Genomic DNA, 20,574 nt, shown 5'->3' with positions numbered 1-20,574 from the left:
GTCATCTTACCGCGACGTTTTAGCATGATACTTCCACGCGAAATTTAAAATTGCAATTTAGTTAACTAAACCGGCCATATTGGCATGTATTGCAATGTTAATATTTCATCATTGATATATAAACTATCAGACTGCGTGGTCGGTAGTAGTGGGTTTCAGTAGGCCTGTAATTACCTTTGGAATATTTAAGTATTTGTGCTAGAGCACATCTAAGTGAGGTTACTGACACCTAGTGACTAGTCAGTACACACTACTACATATCATCCCGTTTATTTCTTTAAAAAAAAAATGCCATGGCTTTTTCTGATCACTGACGATGGACAAAATTTGACGAATCATATTCAAATATGACAATCTTCAGTCAAAGATTGCTTTACAACCCACTGTAAAGCGCAGCTCTTTAAGGTGTGAGGTTTTTACCCCACATACGTTACAACTTTCGTTACACTAACATGCCGTTTTTTGACATGATGGATTATTTTGTCTTCTCTATTCATTTTCTCATACAGAAGTCATCCATCAAGTGTCCTGCAAGTACCTCCCATGGAAAATGTAAAAAAAACAAAAAACATTGGAGGTTTCTTTTAAGAGGTCATATCAGAGATGGACGATATGACCTAAAATCTATATTGGGATGTATGTCGTAGGCTCCTGCGATACCCGTGTCACGTGACTTCAAGCTTGACACCCCGATTGGTACCGGGCCGCAGAAGAATTTTTTATTTATTATTTTTTTATTTTATAATTGCATAGTATGTATAGATTATTAATGTTGTAAATACAAATCATTACATATCTAGAAAGGGTGGTTCCAAAGAGATAAGCATTTTTCTCAGGTCTCAAGAGGGTACCACAAACAAAAATGTGTGTGTGTGTGTGTGTGTGTGTGTGTGTGTGTGTGTGTGTGTGGGTGGGTGTGTGTGTGGGTGTGTGTGTGTGTGTGTGTGTGTCGCATTTGTTATTGTGCCCTTTTTTATGGCATTGCAAATTGACGCTGCTCTAAAAAAGTACTTGAATGGATGTAGACAACGCTTGGCTGGCTGACTTTCTCTAAAATGATAGTTAAAGTTATTTTTCAAAAAAAGCTGTCCCACCCTTGCTAGCTAGTGAGCAAGGCATTAGATGAGTGGTCCCCCACCGATTGGTACCGGGCCGCAGAATAATTTTTTTATTAATTTTTATAAAATCAACATAAAAAACACAATATACACTTACAATTAGTGCGCCAACCACAAAAACCTCCCTTTTTCATGACAAAAACGTCCCTTTTTCATGACAAAGAAGAAAAAAAAAAAGGACCCCCCCCCACCCGGGTCGCGGGACAAATTATTAAGCGTTGACCGGTCCGCGGATACAAAAAGGTTGGGGACCACTGCCTTACAGTATTGACTGATCCTGAGACAGGACCAATTTTGTTAAAGGGGAACATTATCACAATTTCAGAAGGGTTAAAACCAATAAAAATCAGTTCCCAGTGGCTTATTTTATTTTTAGAAGTTTTTTTCAAAATTTTACCCATCATGGAATATCCCGAAAAAAGACTTTAAAGTCCCTGATTTTCGCTATCTGTGAAGCCACCGTCTATTTTCCTGTGACGTCATCCAGTGATGCCAATACAAACAAAATGGCGGATAGCACAGAAATATATAGCGACATTAGCTCCGATTCAGACTCCGATTTCAGCAGCTTAAGCGATTCAACAGATTATGCATGTATTGAAACGGATGGTTGGAGCATGGAGGCAGATAGCGAAAACGAAATTGAAGAAGAAACTGGCGCTATTCGGCGATCGCCTTCTAACCATCGATTGAGTGCCATGTCTGCCTTAGCATCGCCGGTAAAATGTGCAGACCGAACGATCGGGACTTTCGTATCTTGTGACACTAAAGCAACTTAAATCTGTCGATTAGTAAGTATTTGTTTGGCATTAAATGTGGGTGGAGGGAAAGGCTGGATGCAAATATAGCTACAAATGTACATACAGCTAGCCTAAATAGCATGTTAGCATCGATTAGCATGCCGTGCTAATCAATGCACACTCCACGTAAGACAACTTGAATCCATCCCTGATCGTGTTGTTACACCCTCCTACAACACACCGACGAGGCATGATGTCTCCAAGGTACGGAAAACAGTCGAAAAAACGGAAAATAACTGAGCTGATTTGACTTGGTGTTTGTAATGTGTTTGAGAAAATGGCGGATTGACTACCTATGTGACGTCACGTTGTGACATCATCGCTCCGAGTGCGAATAATAGAAAGGCGTTTAATTCGCCAAAATTCACCCATTTAGAGTTCGGAAATCAGTTAAAAAAATATATGGTCCTTTTTCTGCACCATCAAGGTATATATTGACGCTTACATAGGTCTGGTGATAATGGTCAAAAATTCAACCAGAAGCTTGTGGATGGCTACCAAAAGTGCCTTATTGCAGTGAAACTTGCCAAGGGACATGTAACCAAATATTAACATTGCTCTATGTATACTTTGGATTTGGTCACATTTTCAGTAGACCCGTAATAAATTAATAAAAGAACCAAACTTAATGAATGTTTTTTTGTGACCAACAAGTATGTGCTCCAATCACTCTATCACAAACAAATAAGAGTTGTAGAAATTATCGGGAACTCAAGACAGCCACGACATGTTCTTTACAAGTTGATACTTAGGCGCTGATCTGCATTTCTGCCAGTGGGTGTGTATTAGTGTTGTCCCGATACCAATATTTTGGTTCCGGTACTAAAAGTATTTTGGTACTTTTTGGTACTTTTCTAAATAAAGTGGACTACAAAATATGTCATTATTGGCTTTATTTTAACAAAAAAATGTTACGGTACATTAAACATCTTTCTTATTGCAATTTTGTGCTTAAATAAACTAGTGAACATACTAGACGACTTGTCTTTTAGTAGTAAGTAAACAAACAAATACTCCTAATTAGTCTGCTGACATATGCAGTAACATATTGTGTCATTTATATTCTAATATTTTGTCAACATTATTCAGGACAAGTGGTAGAAAATAATTAAATTATTAATCTACTTGTTCATTTACTGTTAATATCTGCTTACTTTCTCTTTTTACATGTTCTAGATACACTTCTGTTTAAATGTAATAATAACTTATTCTTCTTTTGTTTGATACTTTACATTAGTTTTGGATGATACCACACATTTGGGTATCAAAACGATACCAAGTAGTTACAAGATCATACATTGGTCATATTCAAAGTCCTCAAATAAATTAAAAAAAACAAATACAATTTTGTGATGTTAAAAAATATCGAGGTAATCATAGTAGTATCGATCAGATACGCTATTGTACGTGGTATCATTACAGTGGATGTTAGGTGTAGATCCACCAAAGGCGGATCTACTATATTGTAGTATCCCGGAAGAGTTGGTGCTGCAGGGAATTCTGGGAATTTCTTCTGTAGTGTTTATGTTGTTTTGCGGTGCAAATATTCTTCCTAAATGTGTTTGTCGTTTTTCAGTGTGGTTTCACTATATGGCACATGTTTATGACAGTGTTGGCGTTGTTCATACTGCCACATTCAGTGTGAAATGTAGGTCTGTTGACTAAGTATGCCTTTCATCACCCTTGTGCAGTGTGGTTTAAAGTAAGAAGACGGCTGTGACATTAGGTAATTATCACGTACATTGAAACCGAGGATGGGCTTTGTTAATTACAGATTGTAAGATTTGTGACATCTTAATTATGTATAACGGACCAAACCTGCCACAGAGTTAACAAGAAGAAGACTGATTGGCGCCTATGTATGCATATACCTGTGTGTGTGTGTGTGCGTGTGTGTATATATATATATATATATATATATATATATATATATATATATATATATATATATATATATATATATATATATATATATATATATATATATATATATATATATATGGGGCTTCACGGTGGCAGAGGGGTTAGTGCGTCTGCCTCACAATAGGAAGTTCCTGCAGTCCTGGGTTCAAATCCAGGCTCGGGATCTTTCTGTGTGGAGTTTGCATGTTCTCCCCGTGAATGCGTGGGTTCCCTCCGGGTACTCCGGCTTCCTCCCACTTCCAAAGACATGCACCTGGGGATAAGTTGATTGGCAACACTAAATTGGCCCTAGTGTGTGAATGTGAGTGTGAATGTTGTCTGTCTATCTGTGTTGGCCCTGCGATGAGGTGGCGACTTGTCCAGGGTGTACCCCGCCTTCCGCCCGATTGTAGCTGAGATAGGCGCCAGCGCCCCCCACAACCCCAAAAAAGGGAATAAGCGGTAGAAGATGGATGGATATATATATATATATATATATATATATATATATATATATATATATATATATATATATACATATATATATATATATTCATATATATGTATATATATATATTAGGGGTGTGGGAAAAATCAATTTGAATACGAATCGTATCGTTTACGTTGTGCGATTCAGAATCAATTCTCATTATTAAAAAAATCGATATTTTTTTTTTTTTTAATTTTTTTTTAAATGAATTTAACAAACCACTACCATAACAATGCCATCCAATTACACTCAGAACTGCAATAAACAGAGCAATTGAGGAGACACAAACATGACACAGAACAAACCAAAAGTGATGAAACAAAAATGAATATTATCAACAACAGTATCAATATTAGTTATAATTTCAGCATAGCAGTGTTTAAAAATCCCTCATTGACATTATCATTAGACATTTATAAAAAAAAAAAAAAAAGTACAATAGTGTCACAGTGGCTTACACTTGCATCGTATCTCATAAGCTTGACAACACTCTGTGTCCAATGTTTTCACCAAGATAAAATAAGTCATATTTTTGTTTCGTTTAATAGTTAAAACAAATGTACATTATTGCAATCAGTTGATAAGACATTGTCCTTTACAATTAAAAAAGCTTTTTTTTTTTAGCATATGTCAGCAGACTGGGGTGGATCCTGCTGAAATCCTATGTATTGAATGAATACAGAATCGTTTTGAATCGAAAATCGAATTGAATTGAATCGAAAAAAATCGATACATTATCGAATCGTGACACCAAGAATCGATATTGAATCGAATCGTGGGACACCCAGAGATTCACCAACACACACCCTGTCTGCGAACACGGCGGCACTATGACCCGGCTGCTCCTTGCCTGCTCAGCGAGTAAAGAGCGAAGGGAAGGAAGTCATCAGAAAAAAAAGCTCCAGTCCAGTTTGTTGCTCTTGCAAGAATCAGTTTATCCTTCCAGCTCCTCGCAAATTCCAGGGATTTTTTTTTTTTTTTTTTTACTGCTTCTTTCCTCCTCCCCCTTGAAAATAGTCTTTCCTTTAGTCCTGTCTTAGTCGGACTCTTTTTTTTTTTTTTTTTTAACTACAGGGGAAAAAGTGTGTCTTCGACACTGGAGGAGGAAAAAAAGAGAGATTTGTAATCAAACGGAACATCTGGACTTAAGGAACGTTTTTTTTAATTTTTTATTTTTGTTTTTGTTTTAAGTTAACATTATTCCGGTTTGGATCCGACGTGGAGGCACCGAACCGCGCGTCCACATAGCGGGATTTACGCACACCAGCCTCCGCGCGCCGACACCGTGGCTGTGATTTCTTCCCCGAGTGGATTTAACCCGCGTGACTGCACTGTCTACCTCCCGGAAAAAAGAAAAAAAATTGCCGCAAAACTGAGCCTGGCACATGTCAGCATGCGTCGACCCTTGGAGAACATGTGAAGTGGCAGCAGCAACATGACTTGCGCCTCCGCATTCCATTCTCCCATAACATCTTAATGCTGGTCCGTTTTGGTTTACAAATATGATGAAATGGCAGCCCCGGAAGAAGGTGAGTTTTCTTCCACATAAGTTGCAAAAAAAAAAAAAAAAAAATGACACATAAGTGCTATACTGTAACCATTGTAGTTTATATACAGTCCTCCATTTCTATGTTTGTAATATTTATATAGAAGCAGTTTGGCAGGGAGTAAGCAGATGTGCAAAGTTCTTAGAACATTGAGATATATATAAAAAATGAAGCAGAATGTAACGCAACATATTTAACTCACCTTTTCACTTTTTTCATTGCATTTGCAGGAGTTTATGTACAAACTCTTTTTGTCCCCCCCCCCCCCCCCCCTGCAGTTGTTCACACTCAATAAGCTTGCTGTATTGTATTACACAATGGAAACTACTTTCAAATCATCTGGGGTGTATCAAAAAAAAAAAAAGTGAAAGCACTGAAAATGGCTGTTTTGGATTTTTACCAAAAGGGGGCGCTTGTCTGACAAGAAGCAGCAGCAGCAGCTGGGTCTTCACTGTTTATTGCTTTTTAGGAAAATGTTCCACAAAACCTCACAATACGAAGGTCCTGCAGTTTTGGGTTCGATCCCAGATTTCGGGATCTTTCTGTGTGGAGTTTGCATGTCCTCCCCGTGAATGCGTGGGTTCCCTCCGGGTACTCCGGCTTCCTCCCACTTCTAAAGACATGCACCTGGGGATAGGTTGATTAGCAACACTAAATTGGCCCTAGTGTGTGAATGTGAGTGTGAATGTTGTCTGTCTATCTGTGTTGGCTTTGTGATGAGGTGGTGACTTGTCCAGGGTGTTCCCTGCCTTCCGCCCGATTGTAGCTGAGATAGGCACCAGGCGACACCAAAAGGGAATAAGCAGTAGTAAATGGATGGATGGATGGATCCACAAAAACAAGACTTTTTATCATCTTATTAGCATTTTTTTAGATAATTATTCTTCATTGTTTAGGACAGGGCTTCACGGGGACGGAGGGGTTAGTGCGTCTGCCTCACAATACGAAGGTCCTGAGTAGTCAGAGTTCAATCCCGGGCTCGGGATCTTTCTGTGTGGAGTTTGCATGTCCTCCCCGTGACTGCGTGGGTTCCCTCCGGGTACTCTGGCTTCCTCCATGCACCTGGGGATAGGTTGATTGGCAACACTAAATTGGCCCTAGTGCAGTGGTTCTTAACCTTGTTGAAGGTCCCGAACCCCACCAGTTTCATATGCGCATTCACCGAACCCTTCTTTTGTAAAAAAATAAAATGTTTTTTTTTCTCAAATTCAACACAAGGTTTTATAATTATTTTTTTTAATGGTGCACAAAATGAACCGTGCATGAACATCACCTTGTTTAAAGAACAAAACCAACAGTGCATGAACTCACAACAAATGACACACCCGCAAATCAGTTTGACTTCTGCTCTCCCGTCCAAAGGCAAAACCCAGTAACTCAATTTTGGTCAAAACTGAGCTGATAAAAATTTTGGAGTTCCTAGGTGATATGCTTTACATTAGTGTGTGCGATATTGTATTTTGTTCCTTAAGTAATCTGTTACGCGCATGGCAGGACCTAGCAACTACCACATAACCGTGTAGATACAACAGAAAAACCTAGTATCTCAAGGGACCAATCGGAGCTTCTTTGTCAGTCGCCTTATTGTCTTTAATGAGACATTTGCACGAATGGGGGCCGACGGTTGTGTGATATTATGGCACGAAGGGATATTTGGAAGATTTGCCCAGGACGTTGCAAGCACCTTCATTAGATGTATTGTTGTTGATTCTTCCCCTCGCATACTCTTTTGGGCAGATAACTGTGGAGGTCGAAATAAAAACTGGACGCTGTACACGGCTCTTGCCCAATGTGCAAACGCAGAATGGGGCCCACCCAAGATTGTAATAAAATATCTGGAGAAAGGGCACACGTTCATGAGAGCAGATTCAATCCATGGCTCAATCGGCAAGAAAATGAAAGCTCAAGAAAACATATATACGTTTGATGACTTTGTAGATCTTTGTAAGACAGCATCAAGATGGATTGGTTTTCCTTTGTTTTCTCAAAATCAGCTAGAAGTGAGTTACTAGGTTTTGCCTTTGGACGGGAGTGCTGTTGCCGCACCCATAATACGCCGATAGGGAGTAAGTTTTTATGTACACCAGGCGTGGGCAATTACTTATACTCGGAGGCCAAATTTTGAGAAAAAATGTCTCTGGGGGCCGGTATATCTATTTTTAGGAACACTAATACAAAATCTTGCAATAATGTCAGATCAAATGCCAAAAACGTTAAGACAGACCGACCGCTTTAAAAAACAGAATGCAATTTTACATTTTTTTACTGAATGAGACACTCGGAATGTACATGAAAATAAAGAATGTGGGATTTACAATATTATCTATGAAGGATAAAACACTGAATATTGACAACCAATCAATGTTTATTTATATAGCCCTAAATCACAAATGTCTCAAAGGACTGTACAAACCACTACGACTACGACATCCTCGGAAGAACCCACATAAGGGCAAGGAAAACTCACACCCAGTGGGCAGGGAGAATTCACATCCAGTGGGACGCCAGTGACAATGCTGACTATGAGAAACCTTGGAGAGGACCTCAAATGTGGGCAACCCCCCCCCCCCCCCCCCCTCTAGGGGACCGAAAGCAATGGATGTCGAGCGGGTCTAACATGATACTGTGAAAGTTCAATCCATAGTGGCTCCAACACAGCCGCGAGAGTTCAGTTCAAAGCGGATCCAAGACAGCAGCGAGAGTCCCGTCCACAGGAAACCATCCCAAGCGGAGGCAGATCAGCAGCGTAGAGATGTCCCCAACCGATACACAGGCGAGCGGTCCATCCTGGGTCCCGACGAGCGGTCCATCCTGGGTCTCGACTCTGGACAGCCAGTGCTTCATCCATGGTCATCGGACCGGACCCCCTCCACAAGGGAGGGGGGGACATAGGAGAAAAAAGAAAAGAAGCGGCAGATCAACTGGTCTAAATAGGAGGTTTATTTAAAGAATAAATACAGTATACAAATGAGTTTTAAGGTGAGACTTAAATGCTTCTACTGAGGTAGCATCTCGAACTGTTACCGGGAGGGCATTCCAGAGTACTGGAGCCCGAACATACAACATATGAACGTCACCCCCCCTCCATCCACATATTTTACAATCAAGTGAAACACAACAAGAATGCAACAAACAGCGAAATATGAATGGAAATGGTTAAAAAAACAAAAACACCTAAAATCTGATTTATATAAATATATTGTAAAAATCTATTTCCGCGTCTGTCCCTGACACCCACATTTTAGGTTCTGGAAACACTCCCCACCCAAACTGCTTAGTGCCTGGTGTGGTGCTGCTGTTACTGAGATGACCAGAGTAATTAATTATATGACCATAGTAACTAATTACATTACCATAGTAACTAGTATATCATGCAAAAGCGCAGATTTCAACCATTGAAATACTTAGTATAGTTGAAGACTTACAATCATTATAAAACATGAGTGCACATCATAATGGCAGCTACACTTTCCATCTTAAAGATAAAAAATTAATATTTGGGAATGTCCGGCGGGCCAGATTGAAAAGCTTAACGGGCCACATGTGGCCCCCGGGTCTTAATTTGTCCAGGTCTGACGTACACGATGAGTTGGGTGTGACTTGACCTCCACCGAACCCCTGAGGCCGACTCACAGAACCCCTATGGTTCGATCGAACACAGGTTAAGAACCACTGCCCTAGTGTGCGAATGTGACTGTGAACGTTGTCTGTATATCTGTGTTGGCCCTGCGATGAGGTGGCGACTTGTCCAAGGTGTACACCGCCTTCCGCCCGATTGTAGCAGTAGAAAATGAATGGATGTTTAGGACAGCTGAGACACGCGGCAGATGATCTGGCATTTAACGAGCCGGGCCAGATGCATTGTGTGACTTTTACCAGGGTGATGGATCGTAGGTGATGATTGTTGACTCCATGTGTTTCAGCTTACAAACAAATTAAAGGTCTGCTCTTAGTTTCACATCAAGCGTCGTCGTTAACGTGGATGATCTCAGCCCGCAAGATGAGCGCCGATACGAAAGTCTTTAATGTAGCATTGTCAGCAGAGAAAGCAAAAGCGGCGTGAGCGTGCTCTCTAATGAATTCTACAGCTGTGCGGCACGTCTGCCGGAGTCATCCGTGGGACCCCCTTTGAGGACACAAAGCCCTTCCTCACCAAAAGGAAGTGTCATGTAAGCCGTATGAGCGCCATCTTTAAATGTTGCAACAGTAACTCTACCTATTTTAAACTGCAGGAATACGCCGAGTGAGTCGTTTTGGTCATTTTCATCAGGAAGGAAAGCTGTTTTTGTGCGGTGATTAGGAATTAACGTGTCGGAGATGAGATGCGCACATGTCGGAGGTGGCAGCTGGTTGTTGGAAACGAGAAATTTGTGTGAGGAAGGACTTGTGATTTTGGGAAGTTACACTTACTATAAAGAAGCACTTTGAATGTGTCTCAAAAAATACGTAAAAACGTATTTCTGGATTTTCTGTTGTATTTATGTTGTGTTACGGTGCGGATGTTCTCCTGAAATGTCTTTGGTGTGGGTTTACAGTGTGGTGCATAATTGTAACAGTTTTACAAATGTGTTACAGTGTTATATGATGATTTCAATTAAAGACACGTAACAGACATACGGGATTTGGTGGTAGCAGGGGTGTATATTGTAGTGTTCCGAAAGAGTTAGTGCTGCAAGGGGTTCTGGATATTTGTTCTGTTGTGTTTATGTTGTGTTACGGTGCGGATGTTCTCCTGAAATGTCTTTGGTGTGGGTTTACAGTGTTGTGCATAATTGTAACAGTGTTACAAATGTGTTACAGTGTTACAGTGTTATATGATGATGTCAATTAAAGATACGTAACAGACATACGGGATTTGGTGGTAGCAGGGGTGTATATTGTAGCGTTCCGGAAGAGTTAGTGCTGCAAGGGGTTCTGGGTATTTTTTATGTTGTGTTACGGTGCGGATGTTCTCCTGAAATTTCTTTGGTGTGGGTTTACAGTGTGGTGCATAATTGTAACAGTGTTACAAATGTGTTACAGTGTTACAGTGTTATATGATGATTTCAATTAAAGACACGTAACAGACATACGGGATTTGGTGGTAGCGGGGGTGTGTATTGTAGCGTTCAGGAAGAGTTAGTGCTGCAAGGAGTTCTGGGTATTTTTTCTGTTGTGTTTATGTTGTGTTACGGTGCGGATGTTTTCACGAAATGTGTTTGGTGTGGGTTCACAGTGTGGCGAATGTTTGTAACAGTGTTTAAGTTGTTTATACGGCCACCCTTAGTGTGACCTGTATGGTTGTTGACCAAGTATGCGTTGCATTCACTTATGTGTGTGTGTAAAAGCCGAATATATTGTGTGACTGGGCCAGCACGCTGTTTGTATGGAGGAAAAGCGGACGTCGGGTTGTAGAGGAGCTAAAACAGGCCTGGGCAATTATTTTGACACGGGGCCACATTTAGAGAAAGAAAATGTGTCTGGGGGCCAGTATAACTATTTTTAGGAGCACTAATACAAAACCTCACAATAATGTCTGATTGAATGCTAAAAACGTTGTGACAGATCGCCTTTAAAAACCTAATGGAATTTTAAATTTTTCTATGAACGATAAAACACTGAATATCGACAAAATATGAATGTCACACCCCCTTTCGATCGACATATTTTACAATCTAGTGAAACGCGACAAAAATGCAACAAATAGTGAAATACGAACCTGAAGGGTACAAAATTAACCCACCTACAATCTGATATATCTGATATATCACTAAGCTTTAAAACTTTGTTGTGAAACTCTCCTTCCGCGTCTGTGGAGACGCTTCCCACCCACACTGCTTGATGCCTCGCCTGAGCTGCTTTGACGTAGATTACCATAGTAACTAATTAGATTACCATAGTAACTGCTGTATCATCCAAAAGCGCAGATTCCAACCATTGAAATACTTTGTATAGCTGAAGACTTGCGGTCATTAGAAAACATCACTGCACATCATAATGGTAGCTACACTTTTCATCTTAAGGATCTAAAATAAAATATTTGGGAATGTCTGGCGGGCCAGATTGAAAAGCTTAACGGGCCGCATGTGGCCCCCGGGCTTTAATTAGCCCAGGTCTGAGCTAAAGGCAGTGCCTGTAAGACATTTCCCCAATACTGTTGTCCGGGTGGAAATTGGGAGAAATTTGGGAGAATGTTCGCCCAGGGAGATTTTTCGGGAGGGTCACTGAATTTCGGGAGTCTCCTAGGAAAATCGGGAGTGTTGGCAAGTATGGTAACAGACACACTTCTGGTGCAGCTAAGTGAGGTGTGGGCATTAGAGCTGCAACTAACAACTACTTTAATTGTCAACAACTTTAACAATTAGTTCACTAATCAAATTCTGAAGCATTGAGTTGCTGGGCTTGAGATAATCTTTGGCATGTACTAACAATAAGTATGACTACTTTAGTTAGATATATTTATTTATGAACTGAGTTGATCATTAGACTCCGACAAATATAAAAAATAAACTATTATACTTGTGTCTCTTTAGTTAGTTTTTCTTTGGACTGCAAAAATAATATAAATAATAGCATTGATGTAATTTTAAACTCAAATACGTCCTTAAAATAAACATCATATCTGTACACAGAGGCAGCACGGTGGGCAGGGGTTAGTGCATGTGCCTCACAATATGAATGTGCTGCTTAGTCCGGAGTTCAATCCCGGGCTCGGGATCTTTCTGTGTGGAGTTTGCATGTTCTCCCCGTGAATGCGTGGGTTCCCTCCGGGTACTCCGGCTTCCTCCCACCGCCAAAAACATGCACCTGGGGATAGGTTGATTGGCAACACTAAATTGGTCTTAGTGAGTGAATGTGAGTTTGAATGGTGTCTGTCTATCTGTGTTGGCCCTGTGATGAGGTGGTGACTTGTCCAGGGTCCAGCTGAGATAGGCCCCAGCAGCCCCCGTGACCCTGAAAAAGGAAAAGCGGTAGAAAATGGATGGATAAATCTGTACACAGGCATACAGTCGTGGTCAAAAGTTTCCATACACTTGTAAAGAACATAATGTCATGGCTGTCTTCGGTTTTTCCAATAATTTCTCCTTATGTTTGACGGTGTTGTTTCGAGACATGCACCCCATTTGAACTCAAGAGGCTCAGATGGTAGTTCACAAACTTGAGGGTTCCTGGTACGAATCCAGCTTCCGCCGTCCTCGTCACCGCTGTTGTGTCCACGGGCAAGACACTTCACCCACCTTTCTCCCAGTGCCTCTCACACTGGTGTATGAATGTGAATGAATGTTTGGTGGTGGTGATCGGAGGGTACGTACGTGCCAATTGGCAGCAAGCTACAGATGTAACTTACCACCGTCATGTTTGAATGTGGAGTGAATGAAAGATGGGTGCTTTGAGTGTCTAGAAAAGAGTTATGTAAATATAATCCATTATTATTATAATTCAAAGAAACTAATAACGCATCCCAGAGCATGCATCCCTTTTAAGAGTCTGTTACATGAATAATATTGTAAACATAAGACTTTATTTGTGTATGTTGTCATATGGCATACATGTTTTACACTACAGACTATAAAACAATACAATGTATGACTTTTTAGGTTAAGGTTTCATGCGACGATACCAGAATTTAAGTATCGCAAGGCATGCTGGTATTGCTTTCGGTTTACCAGCAAAACAAACCCTCTAAGGTGATAGCGGGGGGGTGTGTGTGTGGGGGGGGGGGGGGGGGGTGTATATTGTAGCGTCCCGGAAGAGTTAGTGCTGCAAGGGTTTCTGGGTATTTCTTCTGTTGTGTTACGGTGCGGGTGTTCTCCCGAAATGTGTTTGTCATTATCATTTGGTGTGGGTTCACGGTGTGGCGCATATTTGTAACAGGGTTGGCATTGTTAATACGGCCACCCTCAGTGTGCCCTGTATGGCTGTTGATCAAGTATGCCTTGCATTCACTTGTGTGTGTGCTAAAGCCGCTGTTTGAATGGAGGAAAAGCAGACGTGACCACAGGTTGCAGAGAACGCTAAAGGCAGTGCCTTTACGGCACACCCCCAATATTGTTGTCCGGGTGGAAATTGGGAGAAATCCGTGAGAATGGTTGCCCCGGGAGATTTTCGGGAGGGGCACTGAACTATGGGAGTCTCCTGGGAAAATTGGGAGGGTTGACAACTATGAGTATTAGCGGTGAATGCGGTGTTACAGCGAAACCGCCGCTGTATAACACCGCCGGGCCAGCTCTAATGTTAATTTGACATTGTCTCAAGGGCCAAATGAAATTACAGAGAGGGCCAAATTCGGCCCGCGGGCCAGAGTTTGACACCCATGCTCTAAGCGATCCATCCATCCATCCATTTTCTACTGCTTCTCCCCTTTGGGGTTTCGGGGGGTGCTGGAGCCTATCTCAGCTGCATTCCTGCAGTTGGCGGGGTACGCCCTGGACAAGTCGCCACTTCATCGCAGGGCCAACACAGATAGACAGACAACATTCAGACTCACATTCACACACTAGGGCCAATTTAGTGTTGCCATTCAACCTATCCCCAGGTGCATGTTTTTGGCGGTGGGAGGAAGCCTGAGTACCCGGAGGGAACCCACGCATTCACAGGGAGAACATGCAAACTCCACACAGAAAGATCCCAAACCCGGGATTGAACCCAAGACTACTCAGAACCTTCGTATTGTGAGGCACATGCACTAAACCCTGGTACACCTTGCTGCCTCTGTGTACAGTTTATTTTAAGGACGTATTTGAGTTTAAAATGATATCAATGCTATTATTTATATTATTTTTGCAGTCCAAAGAAAAAATAACTAAAGAGACACTAGTATAATATTTTTTTTTGTAGGAGTCTAATGAGCAACTATGCTATGAATCTCACATTTTATCATGAGAAGTATGAAACATATATTAAACGACAAAATACTAAAATATAGTGCTATTTAGTGTAACGATTATACTCACATGAAATATTAATTTAAAAGGGATGCAAGCTCTGGAAAGTGCAATTACATTTCCGCATTCGTTGGATACATGCAAGTTGGAAGACAACCGGTCAAATTGATTAACACATATGACAATGATCTGTGTAAGCTCATTCTAAAAGCAAACACAGCTTTGACAATAACTGTCATTGTCGTCGTTTGAGTAAGAAACATATTTTTATCCTGTGTTTTGGGACACACAAGATGCCCTGAGTAGGATCATGCTCTGTAATTTGTCAGATTGTCTCTAAATCATTTTTACAACAACATGCACAATACCGCCATGCATTGCCTCAAAACCAAGAACAAAATGTCCCTTGACCGATAACAAAAATAGAAAACATATGTTGAAAAATCAAGTTTAGTCAGTTTATCACGCCACAGAGCCGTTTATCTTGTCATGTTTGTGGCGCTAAATTAGCATGCACTATGCAGCAGCACAGTACATTTAACTGTAAGCGAGTCACAGTGAGTCATACCACTACTTACAGTCTTTGCGTCTTATTGTACATCTCATATGCTTTAACATGGCGAGCCATGCCTGGTTATTCCACATTGGAAAGTCAACAGAAGTCTACAATATTTTGAAATACATGACACCCTCATATGTGGTGTGTATGCTTGGCTCAGTCACTTTTGCCTAACCCCAGCTTATTTTCCAAGGATATCAATGAAATCCTAAATAGGAATAAACTATATGGCTCTAGATTTTCAACTGTAAGCGCAATGTTCTCACACAATCATGTCCACACAAATACAGATAGTTAAAAAACTGATTTTTTCCTCGATTTTGTCCACGCGCAAACATTGATTTTCGACCTTGAAAACTAAGCATTTGGGAAACTCCTGCAAGAGTGGAAACCTTCCAGAATGGAGGGTTTTTGGTTTGTATCATAAAAGATGTGTGACATCGTTCAATATTTGATATAACAACAAAAAATTAAGCTATTGACCTATTTATGTGATGGTGTCCGTTTCTGCAAACGCTGTGCTGCGTCTGCCTCCTAACAAGAGATGGGTATTGCTTAAGGCTGCAGCTATAGATTATTTTATTACCGTATTTTTCGGACTGTAAGTCACAGTTTTTTTCATAGTTTGGCCGGGGGTGCGACTTATCCTCAGGAGCGATTTATGTGTGAATTTATTAAACCATTACCATAAAATATCAAATAATATTATTTTGCTCAATCACTTAAGAGATTTATCGATTAGGAGTGACAGATTGTTTGGTAAACGTATAGAATGTTCTATATGTTATAGTTATTTAATGGGTTGTACTTGTATAGCGCTTTTCTACCTTCAAGGTACTCAAAGCGCTTTGACACTACTTCCACATTTACCCATTCACACACACATTCACACACTGATGGAGCGAGCTGCCATGCAAGGCGCCAACCAGCACCCATCAGGATCAAGGGTGAAGTGTCTTGCTCAGGACACAACGGACGTGACGAGGTTGGTACTAGGTGGGAATTGAACCAGGGACGCTCGGGTTGCGCACGGCCACTCTCCCACTGCGCCACGCCGAATGACTCTTACCATAATATGTTATGCTAACATACCAGGCACCTTCTCAGTTGGTTATTTATGCGTCATATAACGTACACTTATTCAGCCTGTTGTTCACTATTCTTTATTTATCTTAAATTGCCTTTAAAATGTCTATTCTTGGTGTTGGGTTTTATCAAATAAATTTCCCCAAAAGATGCGACTTATATATGTTTTTTTTCCTTCTTTATTATGCATTTTCGGTAGGTGCGACTTATACTCCGCAGGGATTTATTCTCCGGAAAATACAGTAATTAAGTATCGATTGATGGAATAATCTATCGATCGTTTGTTTGCTTAATCCAGTAATTGAATAAAACGCACCTTAAAGGCACAATGCAGACTTTTAGTAGAAATAAACAACTATTTTTCTGCTTGCTATACTCTTCATTCTTTTTTTGGAATCAAACAGTAAACAATTAATCAAAGCAACATAATTTAAATGTGAGCTTTTTTGTAATTGAATTTATTGATTTAATCAATTAATCGTTGCAGTCCTAGTATTGTTTACATTTGAACCGATATGGTACAAAAGCAGTAGTTAATAAAAAAACATGCGAGTGCTTAAACGGTGCCCGAACTATTACTTAAAAAATATACAGTAAACCTTGCAAACTATTAGAAAAAAACGAACAGACAAACACAAAAACATTTTAGAATGTTGTAGAATTTTTAAGAGCTGATTTTAAATATAATGTACACCCCTGAGTAAAAGTGATTTATAACTATTGACGAACAGAGAACCTTTTCAGTTATGGTAGCCTTTTCTCATTGACCAAAATGTTTTTTGTGTGTTTTTTATGATTTTCTTTATTATGGACCATACACACTAATGAACAATCTGTTGTACAGACCATTAATTTAGACAGATTATAGCATAGTTGATCCTTTCCATCAGAAATTTCCTCTCATATCAGTGGGAGTGGCACCCACAAGCTGGGTGAAGTGTCCTGCCCAAGGACACAATGGCAGTAACTATACTAGTGGAAGCTGGGTACCAGAAACCCTCAAGTTTCTGGACAACCGCTGTATCATCTGAGCCATGTCGTTATTGTTTAATGTTTGATAAACTGGAGTTATTTATTATTCATTATTATATTTATTATTTCTAAACTGTGCTGGAGATGTGAACATGTGACATGACCTAACCCAGTAAAAAGTGATTATTTGGTCAATCCGTTTTTAATATTTTTCAAGAAAATCGGTGCATTAAACAGTGCAGACCATTTTGTATCGTGCAGTGAGGTGTGTGTGAACAAAAGGCTGTCACATTTGGTTTCTGCTGTCTGCCCAGCGTTAATCAATACTGCATTGAGAGCTTTTTGATTGACTTTATGAGCCAATTTAAATACAGCAGGTGATGGCTGTCCTTTAAAGCAGCGTAGACATTAATATTCTGGTTAGTGATGCAGAGGAATGTCAACATGACCCCCTACTTTGTTGCGATGGCCACTGCAGATTTCTCTGGGCGAGCATTAAAGAAGAGAGGAAAGCTTACTCAACCAGGCAGGGAGAGATGGCGGTAGGGCGAAATGTGCCCTGAAATCAATGAGAGCCACTGATAGAATCTCCCCAGGTCACATTTCGACTGGAAAAATGTGGGAGACGCAGTTAAGAAACTCAACATATCTTAAAAGGAATACACTCGTGTGACTGTGCTTGCCTGTTAATTATATACCACCTGGGAGCCAAGATTCATCGTGGTTCCCCCACTATGGGTATTTCTTGTGTTATCATTAACTGTATTTGACAACTCTACCATTTTCAGTGTAATTCAAAGTACACTTAGCAAATTTAATTTAGCACACTTTGATTGTTTTTTTGAACACATCCTAAAATCCAGTGGTACCTCAACCATTCTTGCCAACCTTGAGACCTCCGAATTCAGGAGATTGGGGTGGAGTGGTAGCGGGGGGTTTATATATTGGCTCAACGGGGAGACACGTGTTTTGGGCTGTACTCTAGTTACAAATGGAAACTACGTTCAAAGAGTCCAGCCCACAGGCTTCCTCTATTTATTTGGGAGGTCCCTGGTTACATCACTGAGGCTGCTTCTGAAGGAAGGGGGTAATCTTGACAGCTCCAATTAGACACAATATATGATTATACAAATATGCAAATGTGCTGACAGTCATGATATCACCTTGTCTCTGCTCTGTCTGCGTCACGGTACTCGAGGTTCGGATTCTGGAAACAACCACTGATACCAAACTGGCTTGCAATTTTTTGGATTGCCAGCTTTGCACAAACAAAGAAAAATACCACTTCAGCACAATTGATAAGAACTATAGCAATGGCCCTTAAGCATAAGAGTTGTGTGATAATATATACATAATTATTCTAACAATCAATCAACAAAAAAAGTTGAAATAACTGAAAACATGCTTTATATTCTAGTTCTTGGTGTTGGGTTTTATCAAATACATTTCCCCCAAAAATGCGACTTATACTCCAGTGCGACTTATATATGTTTTTTTAAATGCATTTTCGGCAGGTGCGACTTATACTCCGGAGCGACTTATACTCCGAAAAATACGGTATATGTCCACGATAGAGTTGTACGGTATACCGGTATTAGTATATTACCGCGATACTAATTAATCATATTCGGTACTATACCGCCTCTGAATAGTACCGGTCCCGCACCCCCCCACGCCGCGTCGTTGTCAGGTCATGTCATTGCAGACGAGCATGTTCGGCAGCGCACAATCACAGAGTACTTACAAGCAGACACAGTGTGTCAACAGAAAAGGGAGAACGGGCGCATTTTGGCTTAAAAACTAACAATAAAGGTGAAGTTATAACACTGAAACTCCCTCAGGAAGAGGTGTTTTAAGACATGGCTAGCTAGCTAGCGGAGAACGTCAATCCGATGTCTGCACTGTTTTAGCTACTTCTAAATCACTAATCCTCGCCTCAATGGCGACAAATAAAGTATGTTTCTTACCAGTATCATCCTTGTAGGATGAGGAATAGCTAAACATGCTTCACTACACATTGTATCTCACCGGCGTCAAAATGTAAACAAACACCATTGGTGGATCGACACTTGACATCCACTGTAATGATACCAAGTACAGTAGCGTATCTAGACTATGATTACGTGTATATTTTTTGGGCATCACAACATCTTATTTTGTTTTTTCAAATTCATATTATGTTTATAAACTCATGAAATATCTCTCTGGACACACGAGGACTGATAATATGACCAATGTATGATCCTGTAACGGCTTGCTATTGGATTGATACCCAAATTTGTGGTATCATCCAAAAGTAATGTAAAGTGTCAAACAACAGAAGAATAGATGATTATTACATTTTAACAGAAGTGTACACAGGACAGGTTAAAAGAGAAAGTAAGCAGATAATAACAGTAAATAAACAAGTAAATTAATAATACATTTTCTACCACTTGTCCTTAATAATTTATCTGCACTTCTGTTAAAATGTAATAATCACTTATTCTTCTATTGTTTGATACTTTACATTAGTTTTGGATCATACCACAAATTTGGGTATCAATCCAATACCAAGTGGTTACAGGATCATACATTGGTCATATTCAAAGTCCTCATGTGTCCAGGGATGCATTTCTTGAGTTTATAAACATAATATAACTACAAAAGGATGGACCGGTACTTTTCAGAGGCGGTATAGTACCGAATATGATTCATTCGTATCGCGGTACTGTACTAATATCGGTATACCGTACAACCCTAATTGCCAGTCATGAAACTGAAACACAAATAGCTCAATTCTCCTCTCTTTCTGTCGAAGTAACTAATAGTGACAAAAGTTGGAGACCCATGATCCCCTACGAGTCACGTGACACTGTGACCAAGTCATAGGAAACGCCGTGTTTGCTTTTCTGGTTATGCCAGATGTTTAATGGTTTCCACACTAGTGACTTAAAGCCTCCTCACCTGTGTGTGACAGCGTGCCATGCTCATGTTTCCGTGGTCAGATGCAGTGCGAGCGCAGTACTTCTAAAAGTTCCTGCCTATGTACTGTACCTAGTGTGTCCATTGGCTTTTCACCTCCTTGTGTTATTTATGAGCTCGCTGGCCAGGGGGGAAAATAACTGCCTTTCTCTGTGGTGCTCTGTTGGTCTCCGTGACATCCTCACAGCTGGTGGCAACAAATCAGTTTGAGAATACATCTATAGCAGGTTGGGGGGGGAACATCAAGCGGTGCTGAAGAAAAGTACAGTATG

General features: G+C 40.4%; 1 protein-coding gene across 3 annotated transcripts in view; it reads left to right on the top strand.

The window, feature by feature from the left end:
* The window catches only part of LOC133556628 (tetratricopeptide repeat protein 28-like), a 655,127-nt gene that overhangs the window by 215,986 nt on the left and 418,567 nt on the right, over positions 1 to 20,574 (top strand). Inside the window, exon 1 of one of the 3 annotated variants that reach the window (XM_061906746.1) lies at positions 5,233 to 5,839. The exons of the other annotated variants lie outside the window; for them this stretch is intronic. Coding sequence (XP_061762730.1) covers positions 5,813 to 5,839 — 27 coding nt within the window. The 5' untranslated portion in view covers positions 5,233 to 5,812. Of the gene's footprint in view, positions 1 to 5,232; positions 5,840 to 20,574 lie in introns of those variants that run through there. 3 annotated transcript variants of the gene reach the window in all.

Source organism: Nerophis ophidion, linkage group LG07 (genome assembly GCF_033978795.1).
Source record: "Nerophis ophidion isolate RoL-2023_Sa linkage group LG07, RoL_Noph_v1.0, whole genome shotgun sequence".
NCBI lineage: Eukaryota > Metazoa > Chordata > Actinopteri > Syngnathiformes > Syngnathidae > Nerophis > Nerophis ophidion.
The sequence above is the reverse complement of the archived record's forward strand: the minus strand, read 5'-3'. Positions and strand labels throughout refer to the sequence as shown.